Source organism: Engraulis encrasicolus, chromosome 10 (genome assembly GCF_034702125.1).
Source record: "Engraulis encrasicolus isolate BLACKSEA-1 chromosome 10, IST_EnEncr_1.0, whole genome shotgun sequence".
NCBI classification, from domain to species: Eukaryota; Metazoa; Chordata; class Actinopteri; order Clupeiformes; family Engraulidae; genus Engraulis; species Engraulis encrasicolus.
The window spans coordinates 29,608,323-29,630,757 of NC_085866.1; the positions used below are offsets into that span (position 1 = coordinate 29,608,323).

The 22,435-nt window shown below is 44.3% G+C and overlaps 1 protein-coding gene across 1 annotated transcript; it reads left to right on the top strand.

The window, feature by feature from the left end:
- Positions 1-4,561: 4,561 nt before the first annotated feature.
- LOC134456175 (uncharacterized) lies at positions 4,562-21,419 on the top strand. Its single transcript, XM_063207572.1, has 9 exons — positions 4,562-4,648; positions 5,800-5,999; positions 6,480-6,940; positions 7,109-7,439; positions 12,579-12,836; positions 13,671-14,217; positions 18,779-18,988; positions 19,560-20,095; positions 20,630-21,419. Exons 3-9 carry the CDS (start codon positions 6,525-6,527, stop codon positions 20,948-20,950), a joined length of 2,619 nt encoding a protein of 872 aa, XP_063063642.1. The 5' UTR covers positions 4,562-4,648; positions 5,800-5,999; positions 6,480-6,524; the 3' UTR covers positions 20,951-21,419.
- Positions 21,420-22,435: the final 1,016 nt, after the last annotated feature.

Here is a 22,435-nt window from a genome sequence, read left to right on the forward strand (position 1 = left end):
CACACCTGCCACACAGAGCAGGGTGCTGCCACCCATGACACGCGCCAGCTGCTCCTAGTCTCAACCTGTGAAAACACACACACCCACACACACACACAAACACACACACACACACATGTGCACACCAAATACATGATGATATACATGTTCAGAGACGCACACACACACACACACACACACACACACACACACACACACACACACACACACACACACACACACATACACACACACAGATACACGTAGGCGCACAAACCCTATTTCGCTCTCTCGCTGTTTATCTTGCAGCCACAGGTATACACACTTGCATGCTAAACAAGCCCGCTGGGTAACACACATCATCAATCCTCTCTCTTCACGCAAGGGTGTATGCTTGCATGCGCATGCGCCCACATACACACTCACATACACACTCACACACTTGCACACACACACGTATGCACGCATGCACCTGCACGCAGACACACACACACACCTGCTGACAGCTTTTGCTGGGCCAAGGACGAAGTCACCTGATAGGGCGCCCCCTCCAAAACATGCAGTACAATGTAATGAAAACTCAATTTTGGGCCCCCTGTCTGCCTGATCCCGGGCCGATTGGACCCTTAGTCCCCTCCCTTTCGGCTTCCCTGCACACACACACACACACACACACACACACACACACACACACACACACAGTTTCCGCAAGCGTTTCCCATCCCCCTCCATACCACTCCTCCACACCACACACATACGTAGTATCTTCACACAAGCCTCCCACACATACAGCACATGTTATACACAGACCTCCAATGTAATTCAGAGGACAGAGGGACTGAGCAACATAATCCACTCTCCCACATAACATAAATAACCTCCCAAACCACATCCCACACACACACACACACACACACGGACACGCACACACACACACACACACACAAACACACACACACACACAAACACACACACACAAACACACACACACACACACAAACACACACACACAAACACACACACACACACACACAGAGTACACACACAGAGTACACACAGAGTACACACACAGAGTACACCTCAATACCACCTTGCATAAATGCACACACACACACACAGAGTACACCTCAATACCACCTTGCATAAATGCACACACACACACACAGAGTACACCTCAATACCACCTTGCATAAATGCACAACCTCACCTCACCACCGGTGCCAGAGAGAGAGAGCTACGCCTCCTTAGTTGGGCAGTACTGCCCTAGCAGCACTACTGCTTTCATCCATATGGGCCTGGGGCAGCAGCAGTCTACTGAAGGGCAACGGAGGCTGCACACACACTCAGGGATGTTTAAATCAGGCCCGCTGGGTCATTTTGTTTTGGCCCGCGGGATGATTTCGCGCGTGAATTACAGATGCCATTGGAAGCCTATAACATGACTTGAACATCAAATTTGGTGTGTCACAGGCAGGGCTTGAGTTGTAGGGGGGTGAGGGGGGATGCCATCCTCCTGCCAACACTGAAAATGGTCTAAAATCATCCCCCTCAATGAAAATGGTCAAAAATCATACTCCTCTAAAACAGGCCTCCCTTCTTCACATTGTGTTAAAATTGCACTTTTAACAACTACATTTTCAAACATTTCCCCCGAACCCCCATCAATCTCTGACCATCCCCCCTGCTTTGATTTTAGAACTCCACCACTGGTCACAGGAATATGTTTGCATCACGACGAAATTCCAAATTAAATTTTGATCTTGATCGAATTTGAGTGTGACACCCCTGTTATAGACACGTTCATTGCATTATCCAAACTCCCATCCCCGACTTGCACTTGTGGATTGGCGGAGAAAACAATGAAGTGTTCCCACTTCCCCACAACTTTAGGGGGAAATTTCCCCATTCAACATCCTGATTGCAAATGAGGAAAATGACCTTTGAATTGCGCTTTCTTTGAGACATTGCATTAAACGTCTGTCATCAATGACATCTTGCAATATCATCAGGAGGTCACAAACACAAGAGAGGACGGGAGTTTGGAATGTACCTTATATTGGGGTAGGGGCAAGGCTGGACTGGGGTCAAAAAATAGGCATTTTTGGACCGGTCTCTAAAATACACACAAACAAACAAAAAACAACATCTGCCCCTGAAGATTGTTGGCCCACCGGGAAATGCCCTGTATGCCAGATTACCAGTCCAGGGGGGAGAGTGTCATTATCACTGTTTACCGTAATGATGGACCTTTCCTGTGACACTCAGCATGTCATCACACTGCACAATTTGATTGTTGCTTGTTTATACAAATATACATACAGTGCAGGCACACTTATGTAGGCCTACATGCACTTGCACATACATGCTCACATACATAATGGCATACACACACACACACACACACACACACACACACACACACACACACACACACACACACACACACACACACCCTTCATTATGGTAATAGCTGAGGAGGCTTAAGAGTGTCTAGTCCACAAGCCAAACAGCTGCTGTAGTGAAGAGGAGGCGGCGGCACTGTCAGGGACACTCTGCAGTGACGCACACACACACACACACACACACACACACACACACACACACACACACACACACACACACACACACACACACACACACTATCTCTCTCTCTCTCTCTCTATCTGCAGGGACACACACGCACACAGACACAGACACAGACACAGACACAGACACAGAGACACACACACACAGACACAGACACAGACACACACACACACACACACGCCAACTCACATACAGGCTGGGAGAGATCTCTGCACCAGACTCTGAGCAATGCATTGGCATTGACAGTCATACAAGGGGTGTGCACACAAACACATGCATGTACACACACACACACACACACACACACACACACACACACACACACACACACACACACACACACAGGGAGAGAGAAAATAAGGAGAGAGAGAGAGAGAAACATAGGCTGATCATACAAACAAACATGTATCTATCTATCTATCTATCTATCTATCTATCTATCTATCTATCTATCTATCTATCTATCTATCTATCTCACACGCCACACACACACTGTGCGTGTGTGCCTCCAGAGCGTGTGCATAAGGGTCATACTGACCTCTGGTGGCAGATTTTTATATTGCAGTGTACCATAATTCCAAACGGCTTTCATACAATTATTCTATTACAGTGTTTCTCAATTGGTTTTGTACATTTCTCGAATCTCTCTCGCAATTTGCAAAAGATAATATTCATTCTCAAAACAGCTTTAACAAATGGCAAAACACCGTGGATGACCTGCAAAACCAAGTCTCTTGCTCAAAACCCAAGTTTTTGTGTCAATAAACGTATCAGTGCCAGCAGAATGGTTAGTCATTGTGTCATAGTGTGGTCCGTGTATGGACAAACTAGTCAAATTGCTTTGTCATGTTGTCAATTGAATAGTACACTCTTGAGGATCTTTTCTGAAGCAAAATCTTGTTTAGATTGGATGGGAAATGTTGTAAATTCGACTTTATATTACATTGATCAGATAAGATTGTCCTAGATATACATTTAGACTATGACTATTTATTGACAGGTTTTCTCACTGCAAAATAGGAAAAATAGCCAACTCTGGTTGAGGTGTCAAAATGCGCCCTCTACCATCCCTTTTTACTTGTCTTGCAAGCCCATGTGAAAAAAAATCTAGAACTGTAAAGCAAAATAAATTTGAAACAATACACTGATACTGTATAAAGTGCACTTACTGTCTTGTGAAATTCTAGGTAAATATTGTAATTTTGCGAGGAGCGTAATTATAAAGGGCATATGAGGTATAGAGTAATATAATGCAGTACAGTGCCTATTGTTGTATTGCATGCCCGTTTTCTCTATCCCTTCTATTGCCTTTGATTAGAGAGAGTCAATATTTACCTGTGAGCAATTTACCAATTCAGATCACATTTATAGATAAAAATTAAATGGAAATTATACAGTGCTTATCACATTATGACTGCTTGGTAAGTCATTTTGCATCTCAAGACTTAAACTATAGGGCCTAAATGTTTTGGGGAGTGAGAGTTTTGTGTATTCAGTGACAATGCTTTTTGAGTGATATGACAAAAGCAATTGATAATGTACGAAAAAGCTGAGAATTGTACATAACCATCTGCATGGTGATGAAAGCATTTGCTAAATGCTGAAAAATATGAGAAACGTATTTTACCATGTGCACAGATAAAAGCAGGAAGTCACAATTGAACAAGAAGTTCTGAGAATGATGTTGTGAGAAATGTACAAAACCAATTGAGAAATACTGTATTAGGCCTAGTAGCCTACTGCTGCTTCTGCCACAACTGGTGCTGTGTAGACTGACTGGTGCTGCCACTGAGTTATATACTGCTACTAGTAATGAATGACACAAAATTAAACGCATTTGAACAGGCTACTATTTCATTTTTGGCTAAAGAAAAGTGGGTAGCCAATGAGATCCAAGTCGGACGAGGATGAAAATGTACGCGGCCAATCACAACACTTCCTATGATTCTCTCATTGGATAAAGCAACGACTTGCTTCAAAAACTCCCGCGGCTCGGCGAGCATTTGCCGATGATCACATTTGATTGTGACTGGACATCGCTGAGAGAAGTTCAACTACAGTGCATTATTCCAGCGGACTGAAGGTTTAAACAGTTTAAACTTGCCATCTAGTTGTAGACGTGGTCACATCACGAGCTACTTACAGAGTGGGTGCTGCTTAGCCAAACATGTGGGGCATGGTATCAGAGATGGTTGATGCTATGCTAACTATTTTGCAACGACGAACCGCCATAGCCTAGGAGGACTGAATTCTGCTGTCTATCTCTACGCTCATCTCTTTATGCAGTGCCACGTTAGTTATTCCGTAATAACGACTTGACATAGTAGCCTATACAAATATCTGTTTAAAACAATGCTCAAATGTCCCTACCAGCCAGCTCAACGTGATAGAAGGGTTGTCCACCACGCTTCCATTCTCAGTACCCTTGTCGTAGCCTGGACACGGACAGTAACTAATATAGCTCTATCTCACATTTTAGATTGTTTTTGCCTCCTAGTGGACAAGCAGGCAAGTTTATTATAAAATGCTAAGTGAGGGGTTGGACTTAATTGTTTTATGGCAGATGACAGCGGTTCAGATTGAGAAGCAAAATGTGGATTGGGGAATGAGAACTGGTCGAAATGTGAGTCTCACTCTCAAAGAGTGAGAGTCTTGATTCCATTGTACAGACAGATCATCAGTGGCCTACTGCAGGGGTCCCCAAACTTTACCATGACAAGGCCCCCCAGATACAGATAGATTACAGCCAAGGCCCCCCTTACATGGGCCATGACAAACTATTTTTTTCTGCGCACCTGGTGTGGTTTCACAACTCGATGAAGTTGATGCATTTCTAAACCCAAATACTACGGAAAGCATAATAGCCTGCACATGTACATTGTAAAGAAGATTGTTTAGCTTAGTTTTGTTAAATTACTCCTTTTTTTACATCATATTTTGCTATATGCCAATGCCAATGACTGTAGACCCTGGACCTGCTGCTACCCTATCAGATATACTCACTGCTTTTGCTCCACATACATTTTTGCATCCACCTCCAACATTGCCTATGTTTAATACTAATGGAGCACAAAGTAATAATGTTTGAGTGGGTGTATTGTTTTGTTCCCGTCTTGTATTGGGGAAAAAAATCTTATGGGGTGGGGTTGGGGGGGTGCACCTGTTACAGGACACCATAGCGTTTCGTTGTCTTATTTCAGTGCACTGACAAAATATTGTTTCGATGGGTTGCAGGCTGCCTCCCTGAGGACACCAAGGAGGAGGTGGTTGTGGTGCTATCGAGGTCTGCTCCTGCTCCTGTGTCCTCCTCCAGGAGCGGTAGCCCCTCACCTGCTCCGTCTCCATCCTGTAGTGAGACAGCCCTACCCCACAGCCCTGCTCCACCCTCTCACAGGACCCTGGATGCTGTGAACAGCAGTGTGTCCACATCACCCGTGAGTTAAGAAGTCATACGTGTTGAATTTATACACTGTGTGTGTGTGTGTGTGTGTGTGTGTGTGTGTGTGTGTGTGAGAGTGTGAGTGATTGCTGGATATTTATTACCTCCGACACGGAGGTTATGTGATCGTCTGAGTTTGTGTGTCTGTTCGTTTGTTCCAAATGCATGTGTGTTTCTATCCACCAGAGGGCAGAGGTGAGCTCTTTGAGCTCTTGTTTTTATATTGCTCAATCTCCATGTTGTACTGTTTTGTGTCTCATTCAGACATGTCAATTTTCTTCTTGGAGCAGGCCAGGCGTCACTCTTAATTATTCACTCTTTATAAATTTGGTTGCTGTCCCAAATTTTAGATTCAATGTTTCAAGAAGGAGGCCACAACTTGCATAGCAGTGTTTTTATTGCATAGAGGCGTTGCTTGAAACATCTCATTCAGACATACCAGTAAGCAGAATTTCATATTTCTTTTTCCAACCAGCAAGGTGACCCAGGACATTCAGCATCATTGAGCTTGCCAGTAGAAATGGCCCAGACCATCCCAGTTCAAGACCAGAGGTGGGTCTCCAAGGCCCTGTTCCACGCTGGCAGGCTCCGGACAGATCTTCAGCTGTGGTACGATCCCCCAGCAACCTCCTATTTGGCGCGTCACCAGGCACCACCTGTGCCAAACCAGTTCTTCACCCATGGCCTGATGGTATGGATGCCTCACTTCATGTGGAAGCTGAAGTTAAACTGTCCAAATTGCGAGACACAGCTCATTGGCTGCGGTGTCTACGAGAAAGCCAGGAAGGTGCTGGACATCGACAGGTATTACCTGCTGGTCACAGAGATACTCAGGTGCCCTCCGTGTTCTGTGGATTACCTGTCCACCAGCCAGGCTCTACGGGATCAGCTGGATTTGCCACACCAGATGCTGTTCAGGGTAGTCATGACAACCAAGTGAGTAAAAATTGACCTACCACAAGGGGGCGCACATCAAACTTTGACTGCAAGGGCATTCCTTAGACGTCAAAAATTGCAGTCTGATCTGATGTCAGAAATTGATGAGTTGGGATGATGTACTGTGCCTGTGACATCAGTGAGTCATTTGTGTCATGTGTGTTTCAGGTATGCCTGTGACATACGAGTCATTCGGCTGCTGCGGGACAAGACTCTGGGCAGCATTGGTCCAGCCAGACTGGCCAAGCAGCTGAGGGAGAGTCATGGAGAAGAGCGGCTAACCAGGCTAGCACGCTACCTGAGGGAGTGTGCTGACCATGTGGAGCGACTCAGCCTCCTCCCACAGGCCTGCCTGGAGCCTCCAGAGGCCAGTGACGTCCCCACCAGCCAGTGGCTGCTGTCCGCTTATGGCAGGGACATCCTCAGCCGCCTGGACCACATTAGGGCCAGCATCACCTCCACTTTTGGAACTGTCTTGCATATAATTTCCACCGAAAAGGTAATTACCATAGAGGTAGAAAATAACACTAGAGAGGACACAGCAATTTGCGACAGCACTGGGAAATGGCAGCTGGAGCTTCCCAACTTCCGTAGGTAGTAGGGCTGGGAATCGATCCGAATTCCCTAGATCGATTCGATTTCGATTCACAAGGTCACGATCCGATTCGATCCACGATTCGATCCGATCCGATTCGATATCGATCTATTTACAGACATAATGGAAATAAATACTGTCCAATAGACAAAACGGCCCCATGTGTTGGTGATTGTATCTGTCTATGTGTAAGAGAGACACAGAGAGAGAGAAGAGTCAAGTATCAAGTATTTATTTTAGTAAAAAATATAAGTATTATTTTGAAATGTAAGTAGCATAACCATGGCAGAATTAACAATGACCAGAATTAAATAACAATGACCAAATAAAACATAAATAAATTAAAATGATCCTCATATTGGAAAACTTCAAGCACCCCCTGCCCACAGTCTTTTAACCAGAGACTCGTGAAATGACATACAGGAGGTTGCTCATGTAACAGATGGCTTAACTGAAAAAAGAAGTCAACATCACACCGAAGGACAGACAGATCGTCACTGGACCACATAAACTAACCCCCCAAGCATCCACACTTTATCTGCATCTGACGATATCCCCACCCCTACATTCAGGAACAATTTTTTGAACTAGGATTATTTACTGTTTTGTAGATTTATTATGCTCAGGCGTGTGTGTGTGTGTGTGTGAGAGAGAGGGGGGGGGGAAGAGAGAGAGAGAGAGAGAGAGAGAGAGAGAGAGAGAGAGAGAGAGAGAGAGAGAGAGAGAGAGAAAGGGACAGAGAGGGAAGGAGAGAGAGAGGGGGAGAGAGGGGAGAGGGGGGGGAGGGAGAGAGCGGAGAGAGGGGAGAGGGAGGGAGAGAGAGAGAGGGGAGAGGGAGGGAGAGATAGGAGAGGAGAGAGAGGAGGAGAGGGAGGGAGAGAGGGGAGAGGGAGGGAGAGAGAGAGAGAGAGAGAGAGGGAGAGAAGGAGAGAGAGAGAGGGAGGGGAGAGGGAGCGGGAGAGGGATGGAGAGAGAGACAGAGAGAGAGGAGAGGGATGGAGAGAGGGATGGAGAGAGGGGAGAGGGATGGAGAGAGAGAGAGAGATGAAGAGAGAGAGAGAGAGAGGGAGAGAGAGAGAGGAGAGAGAGAGAGGAGAGAGAGGGGGGAGAGAGAGAGAGAGAGGGGAGAGGGAGAGAGAGAGAGAGGGGAGAGGGAGAGAGAGAGAGAGAGAGAGAGAGAGAGCTGAGTGCCTTGGACTGAATGTATGTAAGAGTGTGCTATAAGCTTATGTGGTTGAATAACATAGTCCTTACAGGAGTAACACAACAATAACGAGGACTAACCAGTCAGCTCAGCAACAAGAACAGTGCAAAAACATGCCTGACATATAAAAAAATATATATAAAAATATGCCTAAACTTCAGGAATCTTGTAATTTTTCTGGAGGAAAAGGAGCTGGTCGACATGCTGAGGAGTTAGGCAGCTCCTCTGAGCGCTAACAATGTCTCCAGCTGTTGAAAAAACCAGTTCAGATGGGACACTGGTCCCCGGTATGCAAGGGTATTCCTTTGCCAGGCCTGACAAAAGAGGGAAATCCTCTGCATGCACCTGCCACCATCTCAGTGGATTTTCTGAAAGAGAAATAGCTGGCACTTTCCTGTAGGTGGCGACCTCTTCCTCTGCCCTTTCAGATGTTGTTCTCTTCTCTGGTGGAGTCGCTGGTGTGTAGGCTGACCCCAGTAAAGCCATCAGAGCAGAGTCTTTGGGCCTCTTGGGTGGAGTTGGTCCAAGTGCAGGTGCAGCGTCGGTTGAACCATGAGGGTCCTCTTGCTCTGGTGTAGTGTTCTGTTGCAGAAAAATATTAGAAAAGAAAATAATACACAAATTAACTTGAATTCAAGTCAAGTCAAGTCAGGTTTGTTTTATTGTCAATTTCTTTACATAGAAAGTTTCTTGCTTTCCCATGCAGACATAGACTAATCTAGGTAAGGACATAGACAGTATAGACATAGACAGTACTCATACATGGACATAAGACAGTATGGACATAGACAGTGCTCATACAGACATTTAAAGTGCAAGACTGGACAACAGATGACTTGTAGAGAAAATACATTAAGAGGAGGTATTTTGTTGTGCTTTTTCTAAAAGTCCTTTATAGCGTTCTGGCATAGTAGCATTTGAAGAAAAATAAATATTAAAATAGGTTCATTCAATTCATTCTTTTGCATCCCAATAAAAAATAGTCTAAATATTCAAATGGGCACCATATATTATCTGCAAACTTACATCAGATGATGGGTTTTGATGAGCAGCTTCAGAGGTCAATTTCAGGAAGACAGCCTCACGTGCCTCATCAGACAGGAATGGTAGGGTCTTGAAACGAGGGTCCAAGGATGACGCTACGCACAGGGTCTCCTTCAGGTCTTCATATCTATATAGAGGGACACATATCACTTTAGATAGATGGATAGATAGATTAAACATGCATCCATTAGGCTACATAGCAGGGTGGGCCTATAATAAATGCAGGAACAGTCATGCAAGCACTATTATGAATACAATACAATCTAAAATCACTGATCTATTCTATGTAAGAAGATGATAATAAAATCAGAGATACATTTATTAAAAAACAACACACGTCAGTGCTGCTACTGCTACACAACCAGTCATGTTAAATACAGTATAGATGAAAATAAATTAAATGAATAAATGAACATACCTTGAACTCAAGTTCTGGTGGACAGCAGTTTTGAGCTCCTTAATGATGGCCGTGTCTTCAGCAGTGCATGCCATCTGACGAAGTAGTTGAACTTGCAGTGGGGCAACCATTGACATGGTTGGGGACTCTTCCTCAGATATGGCAAGGGTGGCGGTCTTCATGGGTCCGAGGCATCTAACCACGTCCTCGGCAGTGGTGATGTCCGTCTCGGTCAATGTGCAGAGGTCACTCTCCCTCCTGCGGACGTCAGGGGACATCAGCGCTGCTGAGATGGCTGGTTGCTGCTCCAGGAAGCGGCCCAACATTTCCAGTGAGCTATTCCATCGGGTGCTGACATCCATCACGAGTTTGTGTTGCGGCAGTTGAAGTAGCTCTTGCTTTTCCTTCAAGTTGTGGCTCGCAGTGGTACTTAGATGGAAGAACGCAACAATCCACCTTACCCTCCCCAGTAGGCGTGCGATAGCAGGGGTTTTAAGTCCTGCTTGGGCTGCCAGGTTGAGGAGGTGGGCGAAGCAGCCCATGTGAAAACGACCCATCAGTTGCACCGCTCTGACGATGTTTGCTGCATTATCGGTGACGATAGCGGGGTTTTTATCTGAGATTTCCCTCTCCTCTATGGCTTCAGCGAGCAGGTCTGCTAGATTGGCTGCAGTGTGGCTCGTCTCAACTGCCCTGGTCTGAAGTACGCTCGAGGCCAGTCTCCACTCCTCGTCGGTGTGATGACAAGTGATTGTTAAGTAGGACACCGTATTTCTCGAGGTCCAGGAATCACAGGTTAACGCCACCCTCTCGGCAAGTTGAAGTGAATGCAGAAGGGCATCTTTGGTTTTCCCATACATTTGTGGGATGACCGTTTCGCTGAGATGTCTGCGACTGGGCACGACATAGCGTGGTTCTAGCCTCTTCATAAGTAGTCGAAATCCAGCATTTTCCACCACGCTGTATGGTCGGAGGTCTTTGGTAATGAATATTCCGATTCCCTCGGTGATCAATAAGGAACGCGTAGAATTCGAAGGGAATTTCACCTTAAATGCCTTTTCAAGTGCTGTTTGGTTCGATGAGGTAGGTTTAGCCAGGTCGCCGTGGTGCCTGGCTATGTGGTTTCGGAGATTGGTGGTATTGCCACTATATGGTACATCTCGCCGACACAGTTTGCACACCGCGTTTGTTTTGTCCAACTCATCTTTGTCCGTGTAGCTTTTGAATCCAAAATGTTTCCAAACATCTGCCTTCAATCCAGGTGGTGTTTTTAGAGATGCTGCTGATTCAGCCATTTTGCCGCCTTAAGTTTCGATTTCTTTTTCCCGGCAAACGCTTTATAGCCTAGTATTCCTCCGCGTAAAAAAAAAATAGTGCCAGTCGCCTGGAGAAGATAGATCCACACATTTTTGGATCGATATCGTGTTTTTGAGCGTGAATCGATATTGGATCGTGGATCGATTTTTTGAACACAGCCCTAGTAGGTAGTGTAGGTACTTTCAGGCAATGCAAGTCAATGGAGAACACGCCCACCCCTGTCAAGAAATTAACTAAAACTGTGTAAATATGAGGTAACACTTTAATCAAAGACCAGATTTGAAATGTCAGGCTAAATATCTACTTAAATCATATGAGTCGATAAAATGCATTTAAAAATCAAATAATATATTTTATGAACATAGTTAGCAACACACTTCAACTATTGTCCTTGTATAGTGTGTTGATGGACATTTTCACATGATTAAGCCATTTTTGACAGAGGTGAGCCTAGTTCTCCGTTAATTTCCATTTCTCTGATCTACCTACAGATAATGGCCGCTACAGATTGCCGTAAAGGGGGGGCGGGGTCCTCTCTAGTGTTATTTTCTACCTCTATGGTAATTACACACACAGCCTAGCCAGGCCGTGCCCTCATAGTGACTGCTAGTCAGGTCAAGAGCAATGCAAGTACTTTCTGAGCTCCCGAGAAATCAGGAACTCCTCTCACTTTGTCGGGAAGTAAACAAACTTTAGCAAACCAAGGGAGGCGGGCCATTTGGGAAATTTTAATTGTTATGCTCTTGGTCAGACCAAGTCTCGAAGAGATTTCAATGTCGATGATAATCAGGCTACACATAGCCTACACAGCTCTCTTGATGCACAGTAAACAATTTACGTACTGTAGAGGAAACAATTAATTTTTGCTGTCATATTTTTGTATGTTGTATGCTCATGTGTGCAATATCTGTGCAATGTCACTAAAAGATGTATGGATGATGTATGTCCCGCTCAGTGAATGCATGTTGAATATTCATGTGTGCATGTATTCATGTGTAGCCTATATATACTGCTGGACACCTACATTTCAAGATCAATAAAGTATCTGCACTAATACTCTGGATACACTGGGGTATTCCAGATCACCAAAAAGCTGTCTGGCTATCGGGACACATGGCTGACCTCCATTGGCAACGAGGCTGGCCAGATACTCAACAGTGTGGTGACCAGGAAGGAGGATTCAACGCTGGACAAGATGGCTGCTGGGTTAGTCCGTCGCTACCGTCAGGCTGCTGTTCCGCCCCCTGTGGTCCTCTACGTGGACCGTGGCTGCTGCCCGTTGGACAAAATTATTGGCAAGCCGACCATGCCGGGGTTTACTGACTGGCCAGAGCTCCAGGTACCAAGTGATAGTACGGCCCTATTAAACATAAGCCAGACTGTCAGACAGCACCTTAACATCCCTCTGCACTTTGTTTAATCTGATTCTGAATAACTTGTCTACCTCATAATTGTGTCAATAATTGTCTTTCCCATGACATTCTGTCTTTTGTCGTATTGGGGAGGTTAATTGAGTCTGTCATGTGCGTCCTTATGTTTTTTTTCTGTAACTATAACTATTACAGTAAAGGGCACAGAACAATTTTCAGGGGGAAAAAATCACCTGACGAAGACCTTGTAGGTCCAAACGTTGTGTCATTTTCACATTGAAGAGGCACAAGGTAGGATGACGTCATTTGCGCGGTGCCCGTGGCATGCCTGTCTCAAAATCTACACCGTAATGAAAAAATGCTGTTAAAATAAACTCTCTGTGAAAATGTTTTTCATCACGGAATGCCAGCAGTTGATACAAATCTGAAAATGGTATGTAAAGCGATTTTTCGTATGAAAAGTCTTCCCCACGACACTCCTTCGGACCGCTCTGTCAAAAAGGTGCATTCAAGGTTTTCTGACAGCAGTGGACGCGAGACTCATCGTTCACTCGCGAATGAATCGCATAACCATCGGCTGACTCGGGACAGTGATTGATTTAACTTTTAATCCTACCTGGAGCCCCTTGAAATCTTGACAAGGGAGCTTTTTGTGGTGTGCGAAGATTTTTTTCCCCCTTTGCGTTATTTTATACTCAGTTAGCAGTTAGCTTTTTGTGGGATGTGCGTGCACCTTACACTTTTTGACAGAGCAATTTTCCGCAAGGACAGCAGCAAATAATTAATGTACTGTATGTATGTAGGTGCGCCTGGATGCCTGGCACTTCATGAAGTGGCTGGCCAGATCCTGTCTGAGAGACCACGCCCTCTACCCCGCCTTCATGTCTCGTCTGGCCGCCTGCATTTTCGAGTGGGACGCCGGTGACCTGACTCTACTTCGGCAGGCCAAGAAGCATGAGCTTATGCTGGATGGTTGGACGCAGCATGTCCCAGATCACGTGGTGGACAGCAGCATCAGTAGGAAAGAACTGAGTCAGTTCTGCCGCAGGAGGACGCGGGGAGTGGAGGTCACCACGCGTCTGATCGACCAACTGCTGCAGGAGACGCGAGGGCCAAAATGGACGGACCACAGAGGCGTCCCCTTTCGGCGGAGGTATAGGTGGATGGATGAGGATTGGAGCGATGTCAGGCCACATGTGAGGTGCATCCAGGACGTGCCCGGTGTACAGCTGTACACGGAGGTGGGGTACGTGGAGAAGCCGGGGGGAGTCACGCTGACCAGGTACAGGTGTGCCAGAGGGTCCGAGACCCTGCAGGCGTTTCACCTCCACCTGAACAAGTTCATTCCAGGTTAGTATAGCATATGTCTTGTTCAAAGGAATTACAGGGTTTTTTTTTTTTTTTTAATGTCGCCTTTTGGTGCAGAAGCAATTGCCAGAGATCGGAGTCACTGTTTATTGAAAACAACAAACTGCATCATAACAGCATTGTTATGACATTAAGACTCTTGAGTAACAGATTAACCCAATAACACGGCCCCCCTTATAAATTACCTGTTACCAGAATGGCAATGACCAAGTCATAATGTATTACCAACGGCCCTGTGTTCTGTCATGGTGGTGTAGTACTGTGGTAGATAAGGTTTTCCAGTGACTTTACCGTTCAGCTGGTGGAATGGCGCACATTCAGGGGCTACGACTTGTTCATTGTCATTTTGGTAACATGCTACTAATATATGAATTCAGATGCAAAACCCCCTAACTCCATTTCTGAAGATCTGCACTTCTATATTTTTAGAGAACCCCGTTGTTGGTTTGGTTTACATTTATGTACTTGATAATACACACAGTAAAAAAATATTCCCGTGATGTCACAGGGAATTACTGGCTACTAATTGCATTCATTTCACAGTAGTTTACTGTGGCCATCCTCACAGTTTACTGTGATCTTCTCACAGTAGTTTACTGTGGCCACACCACAGTAAGTTACTGTCACCCTACCCACACTACTATGATCCCGCCCCTCCATTCATCACCACAAAAGAGGTAGCTACCATGTTATTGTGGCACCTCCCATTCCCCACCATGACTGAGACAACTGTGGCATGGAACCAGTCCATCACACTGCTCTACTGAATTGATAGACCGAACTATCCATAACCACAGAGAAACTCAAGTATCTGCAATATGTTATCTGCAATATATTATTACCATTTGATAGTTGTAGTCTTCTGGATGATAGTACATTAACCAGTGTGCATAGAATACTCTGGTTGAGCATAATTAGACAAGCCTGAAATTTCTTGATCAAGTAAGCAACACTCCAAAAAGGATACCTGCTACCATAATACTCCCTACCAACTAAATAGCTAGCCAGCCAACAAACCAGTCCACCGGCCAACCAAAAGAGTCAGTTGTCAGCTAGCCAGCCAAAGAGCCGGCTAACCAACTAACACTCATTTAGTCAGCCAACTAACCAACAAACAAGTCAGCTGGCTAGCCAGCTAACAAACCAGCCATCCAGTCAACCAAAAGAGTCAGTTAGCCAGCCAACCAGCTGGCCAACAAACAGTCAGTTGGTCGGTCAGTTAGCTCACTAACCAACAAGCCGGACAGAGAGCCAGCGAACCAGTCATTTAGGCAAGCAACTCAAGCATTGTGACAGTCTGAGTTTATATAGAGGTGAAAGTTAACCATGTGACCAGAGTAATCAGGCATGTGGCAGCTGCAGGTAGTAATTCAATGAACTTGTAACAGTCCTATGTACTCAAGTGAGGTCAGGTACTAATTGAAAAGTCTCTCTGGATTTCACAGTAACAAATTATGGCAGAATGTCAAAGTATGTTACTGTGAAATGAATGCAATTAGTAGCCAGTAACTCCCTGTGAGTTCACAGTAAGATATTGTTACACACTTGAAGTGGGCGAAAGTTCAATGGGGAGGCATGTCAGTTGGGTTGAAGGTTGACACCTTTACAGTAGTTAACTGTGACACGACGAATTCACAGTATGTTACTGTGAAATTAATGTAATTAGTAGCCAGTAACTCCCTGTGAGTTCACAGTAAGATATTGTTACACACTTGAAGTGGGCGAAAGTTCAATGGGAAGGCATGTCAGTTGGGTTGAGGGCTGACGCCTTTACTCAAAGTGATACACAAATATACAATGTTGGTTGCTGTCCCTAGGGCAATGTAGGGTTTGGAGGGATTTGAACTTGCAACTCACTGATCTTAAGTCCACCTCCCTAACCATTAGGCCAAGGCTGCCACACAGCACAGCCTGGGCCTTCAGAGAGTTAATGGACATTTACAGCAAACTATTTAGTCATCAACTTCTTGTTTGCTACACGTCTTCCCATGCTTGGTCATCTCCTTTTTTCTCACTTCCTCATGTCAATGGCTGAATTCGAAACGGGAGGCAGTGACTCGATGACTCTCCTCCTACATAAACAGGTCACTGATCAGATAGGCGAAGTTAGCTGATGAGGCAGCCGTTACGAACGGCACTAACGAGTGCGCCGCCTTGCGCATTTGATGTTACGGCGATTCTTGCGATTCTATGGCGGGAGTTACGTTCATCACGTTAGCGCTTAGCTTACGCATGCTATTTGAACGGTGAATGATCGTCAGACGGCGGAATCGTAAAATAGGCTATAAATAGATCTAGCGACAGCATATTTAGATACTACAATGTTGATTTATGCATTCGATTTTCAATATCTACATACATAAGTGTCAGAATAAAGAGTATGATAAGGTAGTAGCTTGGGTAGTAGCCATGTTTGTTTTTCAGGTTTCCGGTTGAGAGGGAGGTGGCGCACAGCATGTTGGGTACCAAGGCAGCGAAGTCGGCATCTGATGTATCCTCGAAATATCCTCGTTACGCCCACAAATGCAGTCAACTGCCGAGAGAGGAAATAAAGCAATTTTTCGTTTCGATCCACACTTCATGACTCGATGTCCAGTTAGCTCACTGGAAGGACAGCTGCCTTCCCTGTTTCGAATTGGGCCAATATGTACAACCTGAGGGGGAGGGGCTTAGGACATATGGGCTTCAGATCTTGTCCCATCATGCAATGCACTTATGGAGAGCCATTTATCTGGATGGAATATCTTAAGTGTGCTTCAAAATATTACTCCGTGTTATATTCTGTGTTTATTGTAGGGGTTGTACTATTTAAAGTGGTACACAAGAAAAATGACCATATTCCTAGCCTGATAAACCAGACTAAATGTGGATGTCTAATTTAGTCTGGCCTCGATGCATAATACATCCGAAGATTGTTGATGAGAACAACCTTCCCTCAAAACCTTGCCCGCTTTGATTCAAAACACATCTTTGCGTTGAAATTGGTTTTCCAGATTCATGGCATTCTGGCTTCATTGAATCATTATGCGAGGCCAGACCCACCCGTAGACAAAACATTTTGCCGTCCAGCGGATGGCGCTGGTTCACCAGGCTACCATATTCCCACCGTCATGAAGATGGTCATGTATATCTCCCAATATATAAAAGCTCATTCTCCTGTTCTTTGACAGAGAGTGGGGAACACGTAGTCAACTGATGATGGGTGTATACATGTATACCACAAGACATTAAGAATGAAATCATTTGCTGAAAATGTCAATGAAAGGTGTGATTGTAATGAAGAGCCCAACCTGTCTATGACTGATGTTGTGCCCCAATGCACTAATAATTCAATAGATACTCCGCCCACACAGTAATTTACTGTGATGTTTCCTCCTTTATCACTTTGGCATGCTGGTTATCCTTAAAGAGCACAGTACAATACTGTGATGTGCAAGTTAGGTGAGAAATGGCAAGTGATACAATGATTTCAAACTAATTTGCTGTGTGCCGTGTGACCATCACAGTAGCATAGTGTACCAGAACATCAGAGTAATTAACTGTGAGATTTCACAGTAAATTACTCTGAAATCCTTTAAGTTTTTACTGTGCATATGAAGAGTTCAGATGCAAAACCCCCTAAGTGCCTTTTCAGAAAATAATCTTAATTCATTTTTATTTAATACAAAGCTACAAAAATTGCATATTTTTCATTTTATTTATGTAATATAACTATTTATATGTATTATCAAGTACATGAATGTAAACCAAACCAACAACAGGGTTCTCTAAAAATATAGAAGTGCAGGTCTTCAGAAATGGAGTTAGGGGGTTTTGCATCTGAACTCTTCATATTAATAGTTATATTACATAAATAAAATAAAAATATATACAATTTTGATAGCTTTGTATTAAATAAAAATTAATTAAGATTATTTTCTGAAAAGGCACTTAGGGGGTTTTGCATCTGAACTCTTCATATGTAAACTTTATTACAGGCTCAGGGCCCACATTGGACACATTACAATACACACATCAACAATACAATACAATACACATACAATAAAAAGGGAAGCTAGTGAAGGCACTCATACCAGTGTTCCCAGACAGAAGACATATATCTTACAGAGCTACGACTCGGATCAACCAATTGAGCAATAAGCTCATTTTTTGCTCTGTCAAGCCTGCTCATGAACTTAAAGGTAAGATTTCTTAACAGTGCCATAAAAGCAGTTAGACCTAATTTGCAGAATAACCCACTTGCTCTAGTACTCCTTGGTTTCTTTAGGATAATCCTGAGACAGTCATTGTAAGCTACCTTCAGTTTCAGTAGACTCTTGTATCTAATCCAGAGAGGAGTTGTATAAAGAGGGGAGCAGTACGTTGGAAACGGGTTGACTTTGACATCAGTAGTGCAATGACAGAATTTTCTAACCAGCATATTGGCTTGGACATATAGCACTCTCCTCTGTCTGCTCATGTCAGCATCATCCTCCAGAGTATCAGTTAGGATGCTAGTGGATGCTCTGCATTAAAAGGTTAAAAATAACTTTTCTTTACTTAGGAACCTGCGCGAATGAGCTGAACTCCCAGCTGTACCTCCTGGAGTGCCTGAACAGGTGGAACTATGACCGAGGGGCAGCAGCTGTGTCCAGTAGGCAGTCATCTCTGATGGCCTACGCTGGAGACATGGTGCAGCATGTCAACACCAACTACCTGAAGCTGTTTGGACGCCCATTAGTGCCAGGCTACAGGCCGCCAGCCAAATACACTGGTATGACAATCTATCATAATATTTCAGAATGTATGTACATTATTGTTATTAGTTCTGTGACCTAATCACACATCTTTGATCTGCCTTACACTGTGTATGAGGTGTAAGTTGGTAGGCACCTTCATTTTCACTTTCTTTTTTTTTTCTTTTTTTTTCCATCTCTACAACTTTGTGTAAAATTTCAGGCTTCTACAAATACAGGAACTGATCCTGTAGGTGGCATAAATGTCATTGTGGATAGTCAGAGCCAGGATTTAGTTCCATTTCAAATTTTGTTTCTCAGATTTTGTTGAGAACAACTTAGTCATCATATTTCACAGCCGATCATTACATTGTTTACATGACAGAATTTTAAGTTTCAAACATGCATTTCCCCCCCCCAATAACAGAGGAGAGCGTGTCTGTATTTTTTGTATATGCTTGTGTTAACATATAGTATAAAAACACACTTTTGTTGTGGGTCTGAAAACCCCATTGCCGTATGTGACTCTTTGTAAGTGTAATTTGTAGGTGTAATGTAATTCACGCTTAATGTAATGTAAACTGAAGGTGTAATGTTACTTTTTAACAGGAGAGCTGCTTGGACTAGAGTTCCTCCTGAGCGAGACAGGAGAACCCCTCCAGGTGATCCCTGACACAGAGGAGACCAACACCAAGCTGGAGGCCGTGGATGTGGGAGAGGAGGAGGAGGAGGAGATCTTTGAGGACACCCTGGCTGACATGACTGTTTCCAGTGTCCTTGATGACCAAGTGCTATCCCAACTCGCTCGCACTCGCATGGAACCCCCAACGACCCCTCCTTCCCTCCAGTCTGCCTTCTCCATGACCGCCCCTTCCCACCATTCTGTCTCGTCCCAACCTCTAGCCTCTTCCCTGGCTGTGTCTTCCCAGCCTGTAGCCTCTTCCCTGGCTGTGTCCTCCCATCCTGCTGCCTTCTATTCCTCCTCCTGCTCCTCCTCCTCCATGGCTGGTTCACATTCTTCACAGGACGAGGATGAGTCTGTTCGTGTGCCAGCCGTGGAACAAATGCACATCTTGGATGAAGATGACCCTGTTGGCGTCAAGGTTGAAAGCGAGGAGTCGTCTCTGACCCTCACTGACCAGCAGGTGAGACACCTCTCTCTTTCCACTTGACTTCATTTGACTTCACTTCACTTTGCCGATTCATACAGTTTCCTTCAAGAAATACATGGAGACTCCTCTATTATTTGAAAAAAAAACGTTGCTTTGTTGCCAACTAACCCTTCTCACTTGCGCTAACTTTGTTATGCCGGTGTGTTCTGTTATGCCTCCCACACATTGTACGTACCGGTAAGTCCCTTTGGATAAAAGTGTCTGTTTCATGCTTTGCAATACAGTATGTAATTACATTTTATTCGTAATGTAATAGTTTCACTGTTCTCATGTGTCTGTCCCTTCACGGCAAACTAACCCTACACACCTGCAATAACCTTATTATGCCTTTGTATTTTGTCATTTCCCCACAAATTGTATGTTACTAATCTCCTGTTTCGGAAGTTGCTTTAGATAAATGTATCTACTATATGTAACAAAATGGTAATGCTGCAGTGTAGTGTGTAATGTAATAGTTTCACTCTTCTGAGTCTTCTCACATATTGTGATCTTCCCCCCCCCATGTAGCAACTGAATCCCCCGGAACCCCATCCAGGGCCAGCTGTGTCAGCTGCTCCCCAGATGGTGATGTTCGGCCCTGTGAGCCTAAAGCAGTTGCCCTTCCTCATGCCTCGCTCACAGCACTGGAACGCCGACATTCCCACCCCTCCCTCTCCGCCTTGTCCCCGCCCTTATGCTCGTAAGATGCCATACAACACTTGCAAGAAATGTGGGAAGTCTAGAACGACACCCACAGGACACAGCCAGTACAAGGGGAAAGTGTACTGCCCCACGGTAGAGAGTGTATCAAAGGAGCAGTGGCTGGAGGACATGAAAAAGAAAGAATAGGGTCCTGCCGTGGCCAACCGGTAGGGCACTCGCCTGCCATGCGGCTGATCCGGGTTCGATTCCCGAGCCCGGGTCCTTTGCCGACCCCTCCCCATCTCTCTCCCAATTCGCTTCCTGTCCAGCTCACTGTCCTATCGAAATAAAGTCGAAAAATACCCAAAAAAAAAAGAAAAAGTAAGAATAGCAGCTATGTTCGTAGTCTCGTTCTTTTCTAGTTAATCAACACTTCCACGAAAAGTTTTAATTGCTACCTCCTACCATCCCAGAGGTATGGAAGACACTTTGAATGTATTGGATTGATTGTAAATAGTTGTTTTACCTGAAATGTGTTATTGTTGTATTCAAACTGACTTATTCAGGGCCCAAGCACAGACGGTTCATAGGACCCTATTTTATTGTGTTTTTCTCCTGTGTTTCTCCTGACTCCTGTTGCTGATATGTATTTTGATTAAAAAATGTTGACAAAATATTTCCCTTTCATTACAAAGATAAAATTTCTCTTTATCGGGGGACATAATCATAGCATACAACACTTGCAGGCAGTGCTGGGCGATATGGGAAAAAACATTTATCAAGATATGGATTACTTTATGGATCAATAGTGATATGATATATCACAATATACCACAATTACATATTTGTTGTGTTACCGGTATTCTCTATACTGCCACATTATTGCGTCGCAAACCATGTTTCCTTACCAAGAATGTCTTCATTCTTTTTTCTTTTTCTTTTTTTTACAGTTATGTGACTTTAGACTGCAACATGACCATATGAAATGTGATTATATTAAATTGTATATTAGCGGTAATAATGATTAAAATTAGTTTATCATGATAGATTCCTGAAGAAAGGGAATCAGACACTTTTCTGTCGTGATATATTGCCCAGCCCTACTTGTTGGGGGGGGGGGGGGGTATATATTAGCACAGGGCAAAGTAGAGTACACACTCCCGGTGTGTAAGTTGAACAAGGAGTGAACTGCATCAGTGAGCAGGGGTTCCCAGACTTTACCATGACTAGGCCCCCATTACATTAGGTAACAGTGAAGTAGGCCTATATGTTCAATCTTTTCTTTTCAGATATTTTCGGACAATACCCTCATAGGCCTGCTGTGGGAAATTAGCTTAAAGGGCTGCCTAAAATGGCAGGATAATGCTAAAAAAATAAACGTCAAATTAAATCATATATATAATATAATTTGTATTGGTTAGAAAATAAACATGCCCCTAAAAGTTGGGTATATCAAATATCGTTATTTTTACATTTTGCTAGCCAAATCAGAATTTTGACGTCATCGAGTGTTGCCAAATTGGGCAGTTACCCGCTGCTTTGTATGGCCATCTGCGACTGCGGGTAAAAATAGTCAAAAACGGGTTGGAAATTACCTGACCAATCTGGCAACACTGGTGGCAGGGAGACGGTCGAAAAGTGGCGTGGGCACCACACTCAGAGCCTCAGAAAATTGGACGATCAATCTAGCGT